The sequence below is a fragment of the Oncorhynchus tshawytscha genome, linkage group LG16 (assembly GCF_018296145.1).
Source record: "Oncorhynchus tshawytscha isolate Ot180627B linkage group LG16, Otsh_v2.0, whole genome shotgun sequence".
Taxonomy (NCBI): Eukaryota; Metazoa; Chordata; class Actinopteri; order Salmoniformes; family Salmonidae; genus Oncorhynchus; species Oncorhynchus tshawytscha.
The window spans coordinates 19,924,162-19,944,363 of record NC_056444.1 but is presented as its reverse complement, the minus strand read 5'-3'; the positions used below and the strand labels follow the sequence as shown (position 1 = coordinate 19,944,363).

The following is a 20,202-nucleotide window of genomic DNA, read 5'->3' as shown; positions in this document are numbered from 1 at the left end:
GAAGGATTTGAGTTCCTGTATGTTTCTTTCATCACACCATGTCACGTTGGCCATAAGACATACGCCCCCGCCCGTCTTCTTACCAGAAAGATGTTTGTTTCTGTCGGCGCGATGCGTGGAGAAACCCGCTGGCTGCACCGCTTCGGATTGCGTCTCTCCAGTGAGCCATGTTTCCGTGAAGCAAAGAACGTTACAGTCTCTGATGTCCCTCTGGAATGCTACCCTTGCTCGGATTTCATCAACCTTGTTGTCAAGAGACTGGACATTGGCAAGAAGAATGCTAGGGAGTGGTGCACGATGTGCCCGTCTCCGGAGTCTGACCAGAAGACCGCTTCGTTTCCCTCTTTTTCTGAGTCGTTTTTTTTTTTTGGTCGCTGCATGTAATCCACTCGGTTACACTGGTTGTAAGGCAGAACACAGGATCCGCGTCGCGAAAAACATATTCTTGGTCGTACTGATGGTGAGTTGACGCTGATCTTATATTCAGTAGTTCTTCTCGGCTGTATGTAAAGAAACCTACAGACTGTTTAACAGTCTGATGGCCTTGAGATAGAAGCTGTTTTTCAGTCTCTCGGTCCCAGCTTTGATGCACCTGTACTGACCTCGCCTTCTGGATGGCAGCGGGGTGAACAGGCAGTGGCTCGGGTGGTTGATGTCCTTGATGATCTTTATGGCCTTCCTGTAGCATCGGGTGGTGTAGGTGTCCTGGAGGGCAGGTAGTTTGCCCCCGGTGATGCGTTGTGCAGACCTCACTACCCTCTGGAGAGCCTTACGGTTGAGGGCGGTGCAGTTGCCATACCAGGCGGTGATACAGCCCGCCAGGATGCTCTCGATTGTGCATCTGTAGAAGTTTGTGAGTGCTTTTGGTGACAAGCCGAATTTCTTCAGCCTCCTGAGGTTGAAGAGGCGCTGCTGCGCCTTCCTCACGATGCTGTCTGTGTGAGTGGACCAATTCAGTTTGTCTGTGATGTGTATGCCGAGGAACTTAAAACTTGCTACCCTCTCCACTACTGTTCCATCGATGTGGATGGGGGTGTTCCCTCTGCTGTTTCCTGAAGTCCACAATCATCTCCTTAGTTTTGTTGACGTTGAGTGTGAGGTTATTTTCCTGACACCACACTCCGAGGGCCCTCACCTCCTCCCTGTAGGCCGTCTCGTCGCTGTTGGTGATCAAGCCTACCACTGTTGTGTCGTCCGCAAACTTGATGATTGAGTTGGAGGCGTGCATGGCCACGCAGTCGTGGGTGAACAGGGAGTACAGGAGAGGGCTCAGAACGCACCCTTGTGGGGCCCCAGTGTTGAGGATCAGCGGGGAGGAGATGTTGTTGCCTACCCTCAACACCTGGGGGCGGCCCGTCAGGAAGTCCAGTACCCAGTTGCACAGGGCGGGGTCGAGACCCAGGGTCTCGAGCTTGATGACGAGCTTGGAGGGTACTATGGTGTTGAATGCCGAGCTGTAGTCGATGAACAGCATTCTCACATAGGTATTCCTCTTGTCCAGATGGGTTAGGGCAGTGTGCAGTGTGGTTGAGATTGCATCGTCTGTGGACCTATTTGGGCGGTAAGCAAATTGGAGTGGGTCAAGGGTGTCAGGTAGGGTGGAGGTGATATGGTCCTTGACTAGTCTCTCAAAGCACTTCATGATGACGGATGTGAGTGCTACGGGGCGGTAGTCGTTTAGCTCAGTTACCTTAGCTTTCTTGGGAACAGGAACAATGGTGGCCCTCTTGAAGCATGTGGGAACAGCAGACTGGTATAGGGATTGATTGAATATGTCCGTAAACACACCGGCCAGCTGGTCTGCGCATGCTCTGAGGGCGCGGCTGGGGATGCCGTCTGGGCCTGCAGCCTTGCGAGGGTTAACACGTTTAAATGTCTTACTCACTTCGGCTGCAGTGAAGGAGAGACCGCATGTTTCCGTTGCAGGCCGTGTCAGTGGCACTGTATTGTCCTCAAAGCGGGCAAAAAGTTATTTAGTCTGCCTGGGAGCAAGACATCCTGGTCCGTGACTGGGCTGGGTTTCTTCCTGTAGTCCGTGATTGACTGTAGACCCTGCCACATACCTCTTGTGTCTGAGCCGTTGAATTGAGATTCTACTTTGTCTCTGTACTGGCGCTTAGCTTGTTTGATAGCCTTGCGGAGGGAATAGCTGCACTGTTTGTATTCAGTCATGTTACCAGACACCTTGCCCTGATTAAAAGCAGTGGTTCGTGCCTTCAGTTTCACACGAATGCTGCCATCAATCCACGGTTTCTGGTTAGGGAATGTTTTAATCGTTGCTATGGGAACGACATCTTCAACGCACATTCTAATGAACTCGCACACCGTATCAGCGTATTCGTCAATGTTGTTGTCTGACGCAATACGAAACATCTCCCAGTCCACGTGATGGAAGCAGTCTTGGAGTGTGGAGTCAGCTTGGTCGGACCAGCGTTGGACAGACCTCAGCGTGGGAGCTTCTTGTTTTAGTTTCTGTCTGTAGGCAGGGATCAACAAAATGGAGTCGTGGTCAGCTTTTCCGAAAGGGGGCGGGGCAGGGCCTTATATGCGTCGTGGAAGTTAGAGTAACAATGATCCAGGGTCTTTCCACCCCTGGTTGCGCAATCGATATGCTGATAAAATTTAGGGAGTCTTGTTTTCAGATTAGCCTTGTTAAAATCCCCAGCTACAATGAATGCAGCCTCCGGATAAATCGTTTCCAGTTTGCAGAGAGTTAAATAAAGTTCGTTCAGAGCCATCGATGTGTCTGCTTGGGGGATATATACGGCTGTGATTATAATCGAAGAGAATTCTCTTGGTAGATAATGCGGTCTACATTTGATTGTGAGGAATTCTAAATCAGGTGAACAGAAGGATTTGAGTTCCTGTATGTTTCTTTCATCACACCATGTCACGTTGGCCATAAGACATATGCCCCCGCCCGTCTTCTTACCAGAAAGATGTTTGTTTCTGTCGGCGCGATGCGTGGAGAAACCCGCTGGCTGCACCGCTTCGGATTGCGTCTCTCCAGTGAGCCATGTTTCCGTGAAGCAAAGAACGTTACAGTCTCTGATGTCCCTCTGGAATGCTACCCTTGCTCGGATTTCATCAACCTTGTTGTCAAGAGACTGGACATTGGCAAGAAGAATGCTAGGGAGTGGTGCACGATGTGCCCGTCTCCGGAGTCTGACCAGAAGACCGCTTCGTTTCCCTCTTTTTCTGAGTCGTTTTTTTTTTTGGTCGCTGCATGTAATCCACTCGGTTACACTGGTTGTAAGGCAGAACACAGGATCCGCGTCGCGAAAAACATATTCTTGGTCGTACTGATGGTGAGTTGACGCTGATCTTATATTCAGTAGTTCTTCTCGGCTGTATGTAAAGAAACCTAAGATGACCTGGGGTACTAGTGTAAGAAATAACACGTAAAAAAACAAAAAACTGCATAGTTTCCTAGGAACGCGAAGCGAGGCGGCCATCTCTGTCGGCGCCGGAAGTTCAAGTCTTTGATTGCTTTGATTGCATTGATTGCTGTTTGGGGTTTTAGGCTGGGTTTCTGTACAGCACTTTGTGACATCAGCTGAAATAAGAAGGGCTTTATAAATAAATTTGATTGGTAGGCCTGATCACCGACAACGATGAGACGGCCTATAGGGAGGAGGTCAGAGACCTGGCAGTGTGGTGCCAGGACAACAACCTCTCCTTCAATGTGAGCAAGACAAAGGAGCTGATCATGGACTACAGGAAAGGGTGAACCAAACAGGCACCCATTAACATCGATGTAATGGAGCGGGTCGAGAGTTTCAAGTTCCTTGGTGTCACCAATGAACTATCATGGTCCAAACACACCAAGACAGACATGAAGAGGACACAACAACACCTTCCCCTTCAGGAGGCTGAAAAGATTTGGCATGGGTCCCCAGAACCTTCAAAAGTTCTACAGCTGCACCATCGAGAGCATTCTGACCAGTTGCATCGCCGCCAGGTATGGCAACTGCTCGGCATCTGACCATAAAGCGCTACAGAGGGTAGTGCGTACGGCCTGGCAGTGTGGTCTTGTGTTCGGCGCATGTGACAAATAAAGTTTGATTTGATTTGGAGGGGTTGAATCGCACATGAGTCCCCACCCTTTGAAATGTGGATGTACATGTAGTCTATTGGGTTAGTGTGTTGAAAAGGGACATAGCCAACAGCTTGAAAATGTATAAAAATGAATTTCTGCCTTGCACCCAAACACACTACTTTCGCCTAATAAACATATTGCAGGCTATATTACATGGACCTGTACACCTAAATGTAAGCCCACATTTTATGCATTTTCATAATCATCTGCTTAGTCACAATACAGTATGTGTTATTCACTGGAGGAGGACCCAAAGTGTACAGTAGAAATAATTTGCACTCTCAGTATCATCATACAGATGGCAGTATTGCAGTTTGAGATTAGTATATACATGTAGGCCTACAATGTTTTATAGTTTATGCAATATTTTATAATAATTTTAATCGACCATCGAAGGACCGAGTTGGAACAGTTTTTTCCTGAGAAAAAAAGCTTGATGCGAAGTGGGCTCAAACCCACCGTTAAAACTCACTCTCAATTACGAGTGACCGCTTTAGCAGTGGGTGCCACCTAGAAACAGTTAATAGTTAAATTAAACAATTAAGGTTGCGCTAATGATAACCTATATGACTCCTAGGCTTTTCGTTTAATTTTTTTTACAATGTACGATAAACTTTCTTGGAAGGACCTTATTTATATTTTTCCCATAAAAGCACATGGATGTGTGCGAAACAGACATGATATATTTGATAGGTCGAAGAAGAAGTTGTGCCAGGATCATGTAATCAGTGCCGCCTGGTGCTACTTGTACCACGTTATCTGATGGGACGAGATAGAATTTAGCGTTTGGTCACATCCAAGTAAATCAAACATTTGAATTGCCTGACTCATTTTGTGCGTAAGAACATGAGGTGCGTTAAGTTCGCTTGAATAATTGCCACATTGCGGAACGGTTTGTACTGAATAACACTTTCCCCAAAACCTTATTGAATAGACTTTGAGGTACGTTTACTTTGCTCCCGTTTGGCGGGTGTGGCTTGACACAGTGAATGGCGTATTTAAAAGGCGGTGACCATGCTGACATTGTTCCCCAAGCCACAACCCAACCCCTCTCAGTTTTTCAACTGGTGTTTCAGTACAGCGTCCATTTTCGTTCAATTGTACGTTCCAGAACGTAAAAATGTGCTGAATGCAGCCTGGTTTAACTTTAAATGCGTGCTTATGTTCACATGTATCGACAAATGTTGTTTATGTTATGAATTAATCAACAACATTGTTCTACAAAACAAGGAGAGAAGGACAGCAGTGACCTCCTAGCCTTTTGATTGGACATCAACACCTTGACATCTCTCATAGGACTACAACACCCTCTGGACAGGGGGAATAGGTGTTATAGGATGTCTTCGCTACTGTCAGAACCAAACACTGACACACAGCGAACACACGCACAGATGCCCACACTCACACACACACTGACTAGACGATTCCCTGATTTTCAGGGGTGAAAGTATAATTATTTTTTTCCTGGTACGGGACCTCCTATATACCTGCTATATATCAAACATATATCAAACATTTTTGTTTGCCATCATTGTAAATAATAAATTGTTCTTAACTGACTTGCCTAGTTAAATAAAAATCTCTGCCTTGGCAAAGTATCTGTGTTCTCATCGAACCACATAGCATTTTTGGAGCGAAGGCTATAACGTTACCACCCGTTTTCAAGTACATTACTTCCCTTGTCATGCCTCTGACATGTGCTAATGATTTTTGTTAAAGTGGTATAATAGCCTACAGTGTTCTTGACATTTTGCTTTAATTATTGTGATATGCTCATGTTTTTACCGGTATGGTGTACCCTCACTATTTATTTTGCCGGGACGCCTTACCGGACCGTACATCCTTTTACTTTGACCACTGTTGATTTGATTTATCCATGGGAAATGCTTTATTCTGGCCTAGCCCCGTCCCGTACCTACTACACTACGTAAGACTGAACGTGACTTTCCTATTTGCTGATATTTTCTCTGTCCTCATCATGCCCCGTTGCCAAACAAAAAAGCCACGTTGACGAACTGGACTGAAGTCTACTGCTGCTGTTTTCCCCAGAAAAATAGATCTAAACGAGCGTTTTTCACTCTTCCGAAATATATAAATTAGATTACAGATGTCTTCGCCTCCGAAGGAAAGAATCGAGACCAAAGGAGGACATCTCCCGGCTGGTATTAAACCTTATGTTTCTTTTTACAGCACAAACATCGCTTTTGTTTTCATGGTTCAACTGACATTGTATCACTGCATACGCATTAGGCCTATGTCAATAATTGTGTTGGGCAACGTTAGTTAGATACACACTACTCAAGTAGCTAGACTAACATTTGTGTGCGGTAGAACGAGATCTGAAAGCTTACGAAATATATATATTTTTTTGTTGCCTGCTGCTAAGTCTGATTTCCCTAATAACGCATTACGCCTGTACATTGAGATCTAACGTTGCACATGTTGCCAATGTTTTATTGCCGGTGCGCCATCAATCCTAGGCCTGTATCTTCTATTGTGGCCTAGTTAGTATAGTGGAAGCTACGGTATGAAGCCTGGGTGCCAGTCTGTTTGGGTGTCATTCCACTTATTGCTGTAGGTTTGACATGACAATTCCATAAGGAGTTGGCAAGAGAGCACAAACAGACTGGCATCCAGGCTATGTAGCTAAAGTCTATGTGGGGTATCTGATAACAGTCCTAAGGAGTAGCCTACGTGGACATAGAAAGTAGGGCACATAGCCATAACTGACTAAAGATTGGACTGCCAGGTGGTGAAAAGACATGATCTCATTAGTAGGATATGCCTTGTCTTAAATTACTCTAAGGGTGTTTTCATACAATTGTTTTTAATTTAGTAGGGTTCGCTTAATTTTTTTGTCCAATGTGAACGTTCCAAAGGAACTCAGACCCCTCGAGTCCAAGAAGCGAAACGAACTGAGACCGAGAGGGGGTCTGAGTTTGATTTGCTTGAAATCCTCAGCCCGGTTTTCCTTTTTTTTCGGGCAATGTGAACACAAAGCTCCCCGTGTCCGTTTGTCATTATTCCAGCACCACACACTAGTCTACTGCAACACTGTTTCCCCTGCCATAACCCCTCACATTGGTGTCACAATTGAGAGAAGATTTTGTGGGTTCGGAGAAACTAAACGTGTTCTGTTTTGGGATATTGATTATCAATTGTCAAGGATGCACAGAAATGCCAAAATATGAGTTTTTAGGTTATTTGTTTACAGTATGTGATATATAGGCTAAGAGAGCTTCATAAGATGTTTATTGATTGTGGAGTTTGAATAGTGTGACGACAACAGGGTACACAAATAAATTGTAGCTCTTACAACATTCAATTACAGCATTATTTAATCTGCAGTTATTCTTTTGCTATTTATTCTGTTACTATTAACATGTCAATATTATTGGTATCTTCTGATTATGATGATTGGCATCTTTTAACTAAATGCAATTTCTTTGCTTCCAAAATGTAAGTAGGCATATAGCTTTCTGACCAGATGGAATGACTTTTCCTGCACAGTGTAAAAACCCAGAGTGCATTGAGTGAATGTTGGAAAAAGATCTTGGTTCCTTTCTAAACATAGCAATGTGAAGGCAAAGAGGACTCAAACCACAAAATAGTTGGTTGGGAACTGGCAGAAGAGTTGAGTCCTCATTCAAGGGCAATGTGAATGCGAAGAGAACAGAGTTCTTTAGTGTGTTTTTTACCCCAGAGTTCACTTTAATGAGGACTGAGATCGGTTATTTTCAAGAGGATTATATGTGAATACCTTAAGTATTGTTTTTGACCAAGTCCACCTCTTCTGCAGGTGGGCCTGTAGCCTTTTAGGCTGACTGTCTGTGGTTCATTTTACGGCTTTGGCGAAGGGATTTTTTTTTTTTGCGCGTCAGCCTTTTGTCCACACTACCCTAATGCAGCATTTCCCAAACTCGGTCCTGGGGAACTGCATATTTTGGTTTTTGCCCTAGCACCAGACTGATAAAAATAATGAAAGTTTGATGCTGAGTTGATTATTTGAATCAGTTGTGCTAGGGCAACAAAAACAAAATGCGCAGCCTTTGGGGTCCCCAGGACCGAGTTTGGGAAAAACTGCCTAATGTGTGTAGGTGTTAATGTATAACAGTGATAAAGATGTGTTGATGTGAATTCATTGTGTGTGACAGTGAAGGCAGGGGGGATGAGGATCGTGCAGAAGCACCAGGGAGCAGCTCCACCTGAGCCGCCTCCTGTCAAGGACAAGGACGACGAGGAGTTTGTGGAGGAGCCTAGGTAACACACACACACACACAAAATAGTTTTTAAAAAATGGAAAAGTGGAGCGTGCATATGTATTCACTCCTTTTGCTATGAAGCCCCTAAATGAGACCTGGTGCAACCAATTACCTTCATAAGTCACAATTTGTTAGATTGCACACAGGTGGACTTTAAGTGTCACATGATCTGTCACATGATCTCAGTATATACATACACACACACACACACACACATCTGTTCTGAAAGGCCCCAGAGTCTGCAACACCACTAAGCAAGGAGCACCACTAAGCAAGTGGCACCATGAAGACCAAGGAGCTCTCCAAACAGGTCATGGACAAAGTTGTGGAGAAGTACAGATCAGGGTTGGGTTCTAAAAAATATCTGAAATGTTGAACATCCCACAGAGCACCACTAAATCCGTTATTAACAAATGGCAAGAATATGGCACCACAACAAAGCTGCCAAGAGAGGGCCGCCCACCAAAACTCACGGCTAGGCAATGAGGGCATTAATAATGGAGGCACCAAAGAGACCAACGATAATCCTGAAAGATCTGCAAAGCTCCACAGCAGAGATTGGAGTATCAGTCCATAGGATCACTTTAAGCCGTACACTCTACAGAGCTGAGCTTTACGGAAGTGGCCAGAAAAAAGCCATTGCTTAAAGAAAAAAATAAGCAAACACGTTTGGTGTTCGCCAAAGGGCATGTGGGAGATTCCCCAAACATATGGAAGAAGGCACTCTGGTCAGATGAGACTAAAATGTATATTTTTGCCCATCAAGGAAAACGCTATGTCTGGTGCAAACGTTTTTCATTGGCAGGGACTGAGAAAATGGTCAGAATTGAAGGAATGATGGATGGCGCTAAGTACAGGGAAAGTTTTGAGGGAAACATGTTTGAGAGATTTGAGACTGGGACGGAGGTTCACCTTCCAGCAGGACAATGACCCTAAGAATACTGCTAAAGCAACACTTGTGGTTTAAGGGGAAACATTTAAATGTCTTGTAATGACCTCATCAAAGCCCAGACCTCAATCAAATTGAATCTGTGATATGACTTAAAGATTGCTGTACACCAGCGGGACCCATCCAACTTGAAGGAGCAGATTTGCCTTGAAGAATGGGCAAAAATCTCAGGGCTATATGTGCCAAGCTTGTAGAGACACCCCAAGAGACATGCAGCTGTAATTGCTGCAAAATGTGTCTCTACAAAGTATTGACTTTGGGGGGGTGAATAGTTATGCACGCTCAAGTTCTGTTTTTTTTGTCTTGTTTGTTTCACAAGAAAAAATATTTTGCATTTTTGAAGTGGCAGGAATGTTGTGTAAATCATATGATACAACCCCCCCACAAAAAATATATTTTACTTCCAGGTTGTAAGGCAACAAATAGGAAAAATGCCAAGGGGGTGAATACTTTTACAATTCCCTGTCTTAGGTCAGTTAGGATCACCACTTTATTTTAAGAATGTGAAATGTCACAATAATAGTAGTGAATTGTTTTTTTCATCATATTCCCAGTGGGTCAGAAGTTTACATACACTCAATTAGTATTTGCTAGCATTGCCTTTAAGCTGTTTAACTTGGGTCAAATGTTTCGGGTAGTCTTTCAAAAGCTTCCCACAATAAGTTAGGTGAATTTTGTCCCATTCCTCCTGACAGAGCTGGTGTAACTGAGTCAGGTTTGTAGGCCTCCCTGCTCACTCACGCTTTTTCAGTTCTACCCACAAATTTTCTATAGGATTGAGGTCAGGGCTTTGTGATGGCCACGCCAATACCTTGACTTTGTTCTCCTTAAGCCATTTTGCCACAACTTTGGAAGTATGCTTGGGGTCATTGTCCATTTGGAAGACCCATTCGTGAACAAGCTCTAACTTCCTGACTGATGTCTTGAGATGTTGCTTCAATATATCCACATAATTTCCCTACCTCATGCTATCTATTTTGTGAAGTGCACCAGTCCCTCCTGCAGCAAAACACCCCCACAACATGATGCTGCCACCCCCGTGCTTCACAGTTGAGATGGTGTTCTTAGACTTGCAAGCCTCCTCCTTTTTCCTCCAAACATAACGACGGTCTTTATGGCCAAACAGTTCTGTTTTTGTTTCATCAGATTAGAGGACATTTCTCCAAAAAGAATGGTCTTTGTCCCCATGTACAGTTGCAAACCGTAGTCTGGCTTTTTTATGGTGGTTTTGGAGTAGTGGCTTCTTCCTTGCTGAGTGGCCTTTCAGGTTGTCAATATAGGACTCGTATATGTTTGAGGCTATACTTTGTTGGACAAATGCGTGGTGCTTCATGCCCCCCCACTAAGATCTGCTCTGGGTCTCGACTGTTGAGCAATGTCTGTTTTATCCAGGTGAAATATTTATACCACACTGTGTGTGTTGCATTTACCTCTGTGTGTACTCTCCAAAACCTGTAGAGCAACACAGTGAGAGTTTTGTATAAACGTTCAAACTGAGCTGTGGCTCTCGCTCCTCTCTTTGGCCGGTCCTTGGGAGCAAGCAGGAATTGTGGCATGGACACAGGGAAAGTAAAGAGTGAAAGCGGTTTAAAGTATTGGCTTACCCTATGCCCCAGCCTGAAGAGGGAGGTTGCCATAACAGCTCCTGCCCCGGGTCCTCTGGAGAGATCAGAGGCAGCAGTGAAAGTGCCCATGTGAAATGCAGTAGAAATCCTCTATGATGCGGTCATCTTGGTTCTTACCCTGGCTCTGGCTTTCCTTCAGTCGCTCATTTAAGAGCAAGGTTAGTGTGTGTGTGTGTGTCCTGCGTGCATGCCTGTGTCCACTCTGAGAGCAGGTGGATGCTGTATAGCAGCCAGTGAAGCGAGGTCACCAAGGGAACGCCTGTCATATACAATTTAGACATAGATGGAGAGATGGGAGGAAAGGGAGAGAAGTTTACAGTAAAGGCAACAGAGCATCGCCATAAGCACTTCCTGTACACAGCCTGAGGGGCGGGACCAACCCTAACTCTGAAGCTTTTTTTTTTTTTTTTTTCTTGCTCTCCCCACTATTTCTCCCTCTCTCTCCCACTAGCATTCGCTACACCCGCAATAACATCTGCTAAACACGTGTAGATGACAAATAAAATGATTTCTCTTTATCCCCTCTCTTTTTGTCTCTCTTTCCCCTCATCTTGTCTATCTGCACTCCAGACGACTGACTGCCTGCGCCTCCATCCTCTAATCTCAGAGGAACTCGTTTTCTCACTGATTAAGTTGCTCTCATACCAGTGTAGTTAGATTGTAATAACATGTTGACATTACTTGAAGATAATGTTTAGGCTACTTTAAGTGAAGTACTCCAATACAGGTATACTGCAGCGAAGTGGGCCTGTGTCTGTCAGTCATTAACGTCTTGACAAGGCCGCTGGTGTTGTACCAAGGACGCTAGCGACAATATGTAGGCTACCTTAATTGTGTATGCTACGTTAAGTCTCTCTGCTGCCCTGCCCAAACCTCCAGAGGTAGAAGCTGAGGACAGCTTTTCACCTCCGGTAATGGTTCTGCTGTTACATCAGACAGGACTCGTTTCTCATGTCAAGGTCCATTTCCATCTCGGGATCTCTCTCTCCCCTCTCCTCATCACCCCCCCTCCCTTCCTTTCCTCCCTCTCCCCTACTGTGTGAGTTGCAGTGTAGAACCAGTCCAGTATTAATGATAGTCATTTAGCAGGGTGGCAGGCAGATCCACAGCATCACAGTACTGTGAATGAGCTCACGGAGGTCTCTTTCTCTCGCCGTCTGTGTATGTTTGTTCAATTGGATCAAACAGAAGCACTTTCTGTTCCTGTCTTTTATAACCCCCTGTAAGAGAAACTCCAGAGTTGAGTGTCAGTGTTTCTGACATCGACACGGGCATACATTCATCAGGCATTTCATCTCAACAAAATGTGATTGTGTCTCGTCAAAGAATTGACATTGAGGTTGGAGTCTGATGTGTTTAACCCCTCTTTCTGTCTCTAGCCCACCAAAGCCCACTGTGGTCGTGTCAGGAGTGGTTACAAAGGTAAGACCAAACTGTGTGTGTGTGTGACCCACCCAGATGTCCTTGACAGGGTCAGATGGGGCAAGACGGCTCCTAGCGTCGTGTTAGCACTGAACACAGATTGTTGGAGAGAGATACCAGATATCACATCGGACTGGATTCTTCACCAACGCGCACACACACACTAAGCTTAGCCTACCCTGGCCCCTAGGATATTGCCATTTACCCCCACCCTTTCCACTCACACCATGCTTACCCCCATCTAAGCTCACCCCTCTGGGGTCTCTACTAGCTCTCTCTGTACATCTAGGCTTGCCTTTTTATTCTCTATTTGTCTGTGCTGCCATACCTGCAGGCTGCGACAGCCTTAAATAAAGCCTGACGAACCAGGGGGCAGCTGCAGAGATTATATTCTCCCACTGAGATGACCTGAGATAGGGGTTCTACATCTCCCTGATCAAGGCTAGCCTTACTGCCTCAGATTTATATTTGTTGAGGTTTGGTAAACTGAACTAAATTCCACTCATTTATATTGCATTCCTATGGAGAGAGAAAGAGATGTCTCTCTCTGTACATACTGTACGTCTCTCTCTGTACATACTGTACATCTCTCTCCACCTCTCATTCCATCTCTCAAACACACATACATTTCTCTATAGCACACACATTCTCAGTCTCTCTCCCTCACGCTGATACACACCTCATCCTTTCCTTTCTCCCTCCCTCACGCTGATACACACCTCATCCCTTCCTTTCTCTCTCCCTCACGCTGATACACACCTCATCCCTTCCTTTCTCCCTCCCTCACGCTGATACACACCTCATCCCTTCCTTTCTCCCTCCCTCACGCTGATACACACCTCATCCCTTCCTTTCTCTCTCCCTCCCTCATGCTGATACACACCTCATCCCTTCCTTTCTCTCTCCCTCCCTCACGCTGATACACACCCCATCCCTTCCTTTCTCTCTCCCTCCCTCACGCTGATACACACCCCATCCCTTCCTTTCTCTCTCCCTCCCTCACGCTGATACACACCTCATCCCTTCCTTTCTCTCTCCCTCACGCTGATGCACTCCTCATCCCTTCCTTTCTCTCTCCCTCACGCTGATGCACTCCTCATCCCTTCCTTTCTCTCTCCCTCACGCTGATGCACTCCCCATCCCTTCCTTTCTCTCTCCCTCACGCTGATGCACTCCCCATCCCTTCCTTTCTCTCTCCCTCACGCTGATGCACTCCCCATCCCTTCCTTTCTCTCTCCCTCACGCTGATGCACTCCCCATCCCTTCCTTTCTCTCTCCCTCACGCTGGTGCACTCCCCATCCCTTCCTTTCTCTCTCCCTCACGCTGGTGCACTCCCCATCCCTTCCTTTCTCTCTCCCTCACGCTGATGCACTCCCCATCCCTTCCTTTCTCTCTCCCTCACGCTGGTACACTCCCCATCCCTTCCTTTCTCTCTCCCTCCCTCACGCTGGTACACTCCCCATCCCTTCCTTTCTCTCTCCCTCCCTCACGCTGGTACACTCCCCATCCCTTCCTTTCTCTCTCCCTCCCTCACGCTGGTACACTCCCCATCCCTTCCGTTCTCTCTCCCTCCCTCACGCTGGTACACTCCCCATCCCTTCCGTTCTCTCTCCCTCCCTCACGCTGGTACACTCCCCATCCCTTCCGTTCTCTCTCCCTCCCTCACGCTGGTACACTCCCCATCCCTTCCGTTCTCTTTCTCTCTCCCTCCCTCACGCTGGTACACTCCCCATCCCTTCCGTTCTCTCTCCCTCCCTCACGCTGGTACACTCCCCATCCCTTCCGTTTCTCTCTCCCTCCCTCACGCTGGTACACTCCCCATCCCTTCCGTTCTCTCTCCCTCCCTCACGCTGGTACACTCCCCATCCCTTCCGTTCTCTCTCTCTCCCTCCCTCACGCTGGCACTCCCCATCCCTTCCGTTCTCTCTCTCTCCCTCCCTCACGCTGGTACACTCCCCATCCCTTCCGTTCTCTCTCTCTCCCTCCCTCACGCTGGTACACTCCCCATCCCTTCCGTTCTCTCTCTCTCCCTCCCTCACGCTGGTACACTCCCCATCCCTTCCGTTCTCTCTCTCTCCCTCCCTCACGCTGGTACACTCCCCATCCCTTCCGTTCTCTCTCTCTCCCTCCCTCACGCTGGTACACTCCCCATCCCTTCCGTTCTCTCTCTCTCCCTCCCTCACGCTGGTACACTCCCCATCCCTTCCCTCTCTCTCTCCCTCCCTCACGCTGGTACACTCCCCATCCCTTCCGTTCTCTCTCTCTCCCTCCCTCACGCTGGTACACTCCCCATCCCTTCCGTTCTCTCTCTCTCCCTCCCTCACGCTGGTACACTCCCCATCCCTTCCGTTCTCTCTCTCTCCCTCCCTCACGCTGGTACACTCCCCATCCCTTCCGTTCTCTCTCTCTCCCTCCCTCACGCTGGTACACTCCCCATCCCTTCCGTTCTCTCTCTCTCCCTCCCTCACGCTGGTACACTCCCCATCCCTTCCGTTCTCTCTCTCTCCCTCCCTCACGCTGGTACACTCCCCATCCCTTCCCTCTCTCTCTCCCTCCCTCACGCTGGTACACTCCCCATCCCTTCCGTTCTCTCTCTCTCCCTCCCTCACGCTGGTACACTCCCCATCCCTTCCGTTCTCTCTCTCTCCCTCCCTCACGCTGGTACACTCCCCATCCCTTCCGTTCTCTCTCTCTCCCTCCCTCACGCTGGTACACTCCCCATCTCTCTCTCCCTCCCTCACGCTGGTACACTCCCCATCCCTTCCGTTCTCTCTCTCTCCCTCCCTCACGCTGGTACACTCCCCATCCCTTCCGTTCTCTCTCTCTCCCTCCCTCACGCTGGTACACTCCCCATCCCTTCCGTTCTCTCTCTCTCCCTCCCTCACGCTGGTACACTCCCCATCCCTTCCGTTCTCTCTCTCTCCCTCCCTCACGCTGGTACACTCCCCATCCCTTCCGTTCTCTCTCTCTCCCTCCCTCACGCTGGTACACTCCCCATCCCTTCCGTTCTCTCTCTCTCCCTCCCTCACGCTGGTACACTCCCCATCCCTTCCGTTCTCTCTCTCTCCCTCCCTCACGCTGGTACACTCCCCATCCCTTCGTTCGTTCTCTCTCTCTCCCTCCCTCACGCTGGTACACTCCCCATCCCTTCCGTTCTCTCTCTCTCCCTCCCTCACGCTGGTACACTCCCCATCCCTTCCGTTCTCTCTCTCTCTCCCTCCCTCACGCTGGTACACTCCCCATCCCTTCCGTTCTCTCTCTCTCCCTCCCTCACGCTGGTACACTCCCCATCCCTTCCGTTCTCTCTCTCTCCCTCCCTCACGCTGGTACACTCCCCTTCCGTTCTCTCTCCCTCCCTCACGCTGGTACACTCCCCTTCCGTTCCGTTCTCTCTCTTATATATATATTTTCTACCTCATATACATTGCCATCCTAGTTTGATCTTATTCCACTGTGTGTGAGTGCTTGTGCTTGCATTCCCGTCCGTATATCCAGAGGTTTATATAGATGATGTAACCTTCCATCTGGTCTCCCTACTGCACCATAATATCAATCCATGCATTTATTTATTTCTGTTTACATACAAACCAAGACAAATTGACTAATTTCCAGGAAAATACACCACATAGATTTCCTTATAGAGATTAGGATGTATGCTAGTGACCTAGAGAACTGATACAGGAGTTTTATTCTACCAGCTCCAGTGGACTGTATAAAGGGGTCTGAGTGGTGTCATGCCCAGATTCAGGCCTCCTAACCTGGTTAATGATGTCTGCCACACCCCTGGCTCCCTTGATCGTAGGTCTTTCAGATCTATAGGAGTTATGGTCTTAAACTGAAACATTCACGAATATACATTGCACAACATTAGATCGCATGCATGCACAGACACACAGATATGATATATAAAAGTGTGTGCGTGCATGTGTGGTGTGTGTGTGTGTGTTCTCTATACTGCTGTGTTAGCATTTCCTAGAGATTTGAAGCTGGTGAGTCATTCACAGCCAGCACAACTCTCTTATCTATCAGATATTATGACTACACCACTGTTACACACTACAGTACTCTTCTGGAACGCTACACAATTCTCCTGGGGGAGAGCGGGAAAGAGAGTGAGCGGGAGATTATGAAGAGGGGCAGTTTGTTTTTATATGAGCTATACTTTCATCCTCTGTAGGTTGACTCTGATCCTCACCCTATGTTATTAATGGACTTGTGTACTAACCCTTATTAGGGCCGTGCCTTCTCTTTTTATTCAACCTTTATTTAAACTATGCAAGTCAGTGAAGAACACATTCTTATTTACAATGACGGCCTACCTCAGCCAAACTCTAACCCCGGACGACACTGGGCAGATAGGGCGGCGCACAATCTGAGAGAGAGAAGACTGACAATCAAGTTCTTTAGTCTTAACTACAGCACTACATGTGAAGCAATGCAATGGATTGTAAGAAGTAAATGCGTTTGGTTTTGATGGGATGTGGCATCGTGGTATCGAAGGGAGGATGTGTGTTTGTGGGCTGGGTTCATGGAACTTCAGATCGAGGGTTTAGACCATGTGGGTAGACACTCCTGGGACACTCCTCCATTTGAATTCCATCACTTTTTTTTGACAGCAATCCCTTTTCTTTCTTTTTTTACCACTTTCCATATGTCTGCCCATGGAAGAAGTGGTCAGAAAGCTCAAAGTTAATACGTTTTGCATACCCCATCCTAACATGAGACATCCATGTCTTCATCACTGGAAAAGGTTGAGTTTGATTATAATTTAAGTATACAAACAGTTATTTTTACTATTTTCTACATTGTAGAATAATAGTGAAGACATCAAAACTATGAAATAACACATATGGAATCATGTAGTAACCAAAAAAGTGTTAAACACATCAACATTCAGTTGAAGTTGGAAGATTACATACACCTTAGCCGGAAGCTATACTGTTACACTGGCAATACTAAAGTGCCTATAAGAACATTCAGTATTCAAAGGTATATGAAATACAAATGGTATAGAGAGAAATAGTCCTATAAATACTATATTAATTACAACCTAAAACCTCTTACCTTGGAATATTGAAGACTCATGTTAAAAGGAACCACCAGCTTTCATATGTTCTCATGTTCTGAGCAAGGAACTTAAACGTTAGCTATCTTACATGGCACATATTGCACTTTAACTTTCTTCTCCAACACTTTGTTTTTGCATTATTTAAACCAAATGGAACATGTTTATTTATTTGAGGCTAAATAGATTTTTATTGTTTAAACCAAATGGAACATGTTTATTTATTTGAGGCTAAATAGATTTTTATTGATGTATTATATTAAGTTAAAATAAGTTTATTCAGTATTATTGTAATTGTCATTATTACAAATTCATTAAAAAAATTGGCTGATTAATCGTTATCGGCTTTGTTTGGTCCTCCAATAATCGGTATAGGTGTTGAAAAATCATAATCAGTCAACCTCTATTCTGTATACCCCGCCCCCCCTACCTTGTCACAATTGATTGACTCAAACGCATTAAGAAGGAAAGAAATTCCACAAATGAACTTTTAACAAGGCACACCTGTTAATTGGAATGCATTCCAGTTAACATGAAGCTGGTTGAGAGAATGCCAAGAGTGTGCTAAGCTGTCAAGGCAAAGGGTGGCTGTTTTGAAGAATCTCAAATATAAAAAAAAGATTTGTTTATGTGTATAACACTTTTTTGGTTACTACATGATTCCATATGTGTTATTTAAATCGTTTTGATGTCTTTATTATTCTACAATGTAGAAAATAGTACAAATAAAGAAACCCTTGAATGAGTAGGTGTCCTAAAACTTTTGAGCAGTTGTGTGTCGGGGGCATGTATCAAGAGCATGTATCTCAACCGATGGCGAGCACAACATAACCTCATACGATGTAAAATAGGTTCTAAGCTACAACATTATTTTTTGATAATTTACCTATTTAAGGTTACATTTTTACTTTCAAAAAAAAAAATATATATATATATATATATAAATAAAATAGTTTGACAACCCTGTTTGTAAGCTTTTAAAATGATGGCAATCTCAGCCATTTATCTTCTCCAGTGATGAAGACATGGATGTCTCATGGCATGGTGGGGAATGCAAAATGGCTCAACTTTCAGCACCTTTTATCTCTAAGGTCCAAAAGGTCACGTTCTGAGGACTTCTACAATGGGAAAATATGTATGGAAGGATTCGTTCAAATCAAAAGGGGTTCAGCCAAAAAGTGATTGAAATCAAATGGATTTACTCTCTTAGGTCTCTGTACTGGATTCTACTGTGTGTATACACACACTCACACACACACAGCATCCCTGTGGTAATTAATCAGAGAGCCAGAATATTTAGAACAGACTGGGGGTCAAACAGATCTGCACACCAGGAGAGACTGCATGTAGACATACAAGTGATAGACACCACACACAGGTGCTGCTGGATGCTTGGAGGAGCACTAAGGCCAGTGTGATGTATTGAAGCTATAGGGCTCTGACTAAAAGGCCTGTAGCTTGAGGAAAATATGTAGGTGTGTGTGTGTGTGTGTGTGTGTGTGTGTGTGTGTGTGTGTGTGTGTGTGTAAACACCTTTTGTACTGTAACACACCTGTACTAAGTGGATGTGTGTGGTTGTGTTCTCAGGGTGATAAGGACTTCACCCCGGCGGCAGCCCAGGTAGCTCACCAGAAGCCCCAGCCGTCTGTCACCAAGATGCCCCAGAACCAGCACCTCACCCAGCAAATCCACCAGCCCCGCAAGTGAGGCTACCGCCAAGCTTACCATCCCTCCGCTAACTCTGCTACAGTTGGCCCCACAAGGCGCCAGCAATCTTCCCAGACACAGCTCTACGGTCAGTTTTGTGTTTACCCCCATCCAATGGTTAAGTAAGGATTTGAGGAGGCGAAACTGATCCTAAATCTGTGACTAAGGGCAAGCCAATGCAACGCATCATCAATGAACCACATCAGCCAACCTATCACAGCAGCCTACCGACCAACACAACAACCACAAACCAATCAAAGAACTGGACAACCAATCAATTAAGCATGCAACCAATTACCATAAGTGCTCAGGTTACCAGGGAATCCCCTGTTAAGCATTCCATGTGATCCCACTCTCCTCATACTTGGGTTATTATACTGAACAGAAATATAAATGCAACGATTTCGTCCTCGCACTGTTAAATGCGTTTATTTTCAGCAAACTTAACATGTGTAAATATTTGTCTGGACATAACAAGATTCAACAACTGAGACATAAACTGAACAAGTTCCACAGACGTGACTAACAGAAATGGAATAATGTGTCCCTGAACAAGGGGAGGTCAAAAGTAACAGTCAGTATCTGGTGTGGCCAGTACTGCAGTGCACCTCCTCCTCATGGACTGCACCAGATTTGCCAGTTCTTGCTGTGAGATGTTACCCCACTCTTTCACGAAGGCAACTGCAAGTTTCCAGACATTTCTGTGGGGAATGGCCCTAGCCCTCACCCTCCGATCCAACAGGTCCCAGACGTGCTCAATGGGATTGAGATCCAGGCTCTTCACTGGCCATGGCTGTCTTGCAGGAAATCACGCACAGAACGAGCAGTATGGCTGGTGGCATTGTCATGCTGGAGGGTCATGTCAAGGTGAGCCTGCAGGAAGGGTACAACATGAGGGAGGAGGATGTCTTCCCTGTAGTGCACAGCATTGGGAATGCCTGCAATGACAACAAGCTCAGTCCGATGATGCTGTGACACACCGCCCCAGACCATGACAGACCCTCTACCTCCAAATCGAACCCTCTCCAGAGTACAGGCCTTGGTGTAACGCTCATTCCTTCGACGATAAACG

The 20,202-nt window shown here is 46.0% G+C and overlaps 1 protein-coding gene across 1 annotated transcript; it reads left to right on the top strand.

The window, feature by feature from the left end:
- Window positions 1-6,043: 6,043 nt before the first annotated feature.
- LOC112215503 (death-associated protein) lies at window positions 6,044-19,655 on the top strand. Its single transcript, XM_024374572.2, has 4 exons — window positions 6,044-6,261; window positions 8,254-8,359; window positions 12,315-12,357; window positions 19,011-19,655. Exons 1-4 carry the CDS (start codon window positions 6,207-6,209, stop codon window positions 19,128-19,130), a joined length of 324 nt encoding a protein of 107 aa, XP_024230340.1. The 5' UTR covers window positions 6,044-6,206; the 3' UTR covers window positions 19,131-19,655.
- The last annotated feature ends 547 nt before the right edge of the window (window positions 19,656-20,202 follow it).

Coding starts and splice junctions, on each gene's coding strand:
- LOC112215503 (XM_024374572.2), top strand. CDS start 6,207: ATGTCTTCGCCTCCGAAGGAAAGAATCGAGACCAAAGGAGGACATCTC. Junction 8,360..12,314: donor GAGTTTGTGGAGGAGCCTAG/GTAACACACACA, acceptor TTCTGTCTCTAG/CCCACCAAAGCCCACTGTGG. Junction 12,358..19,010: donor TGTCAGGAGTGGTTACAAAG/GTAAGACCAAAC, acceptor TTGTGTTCTCAG/GGTGATAAGGACTTCACCCC.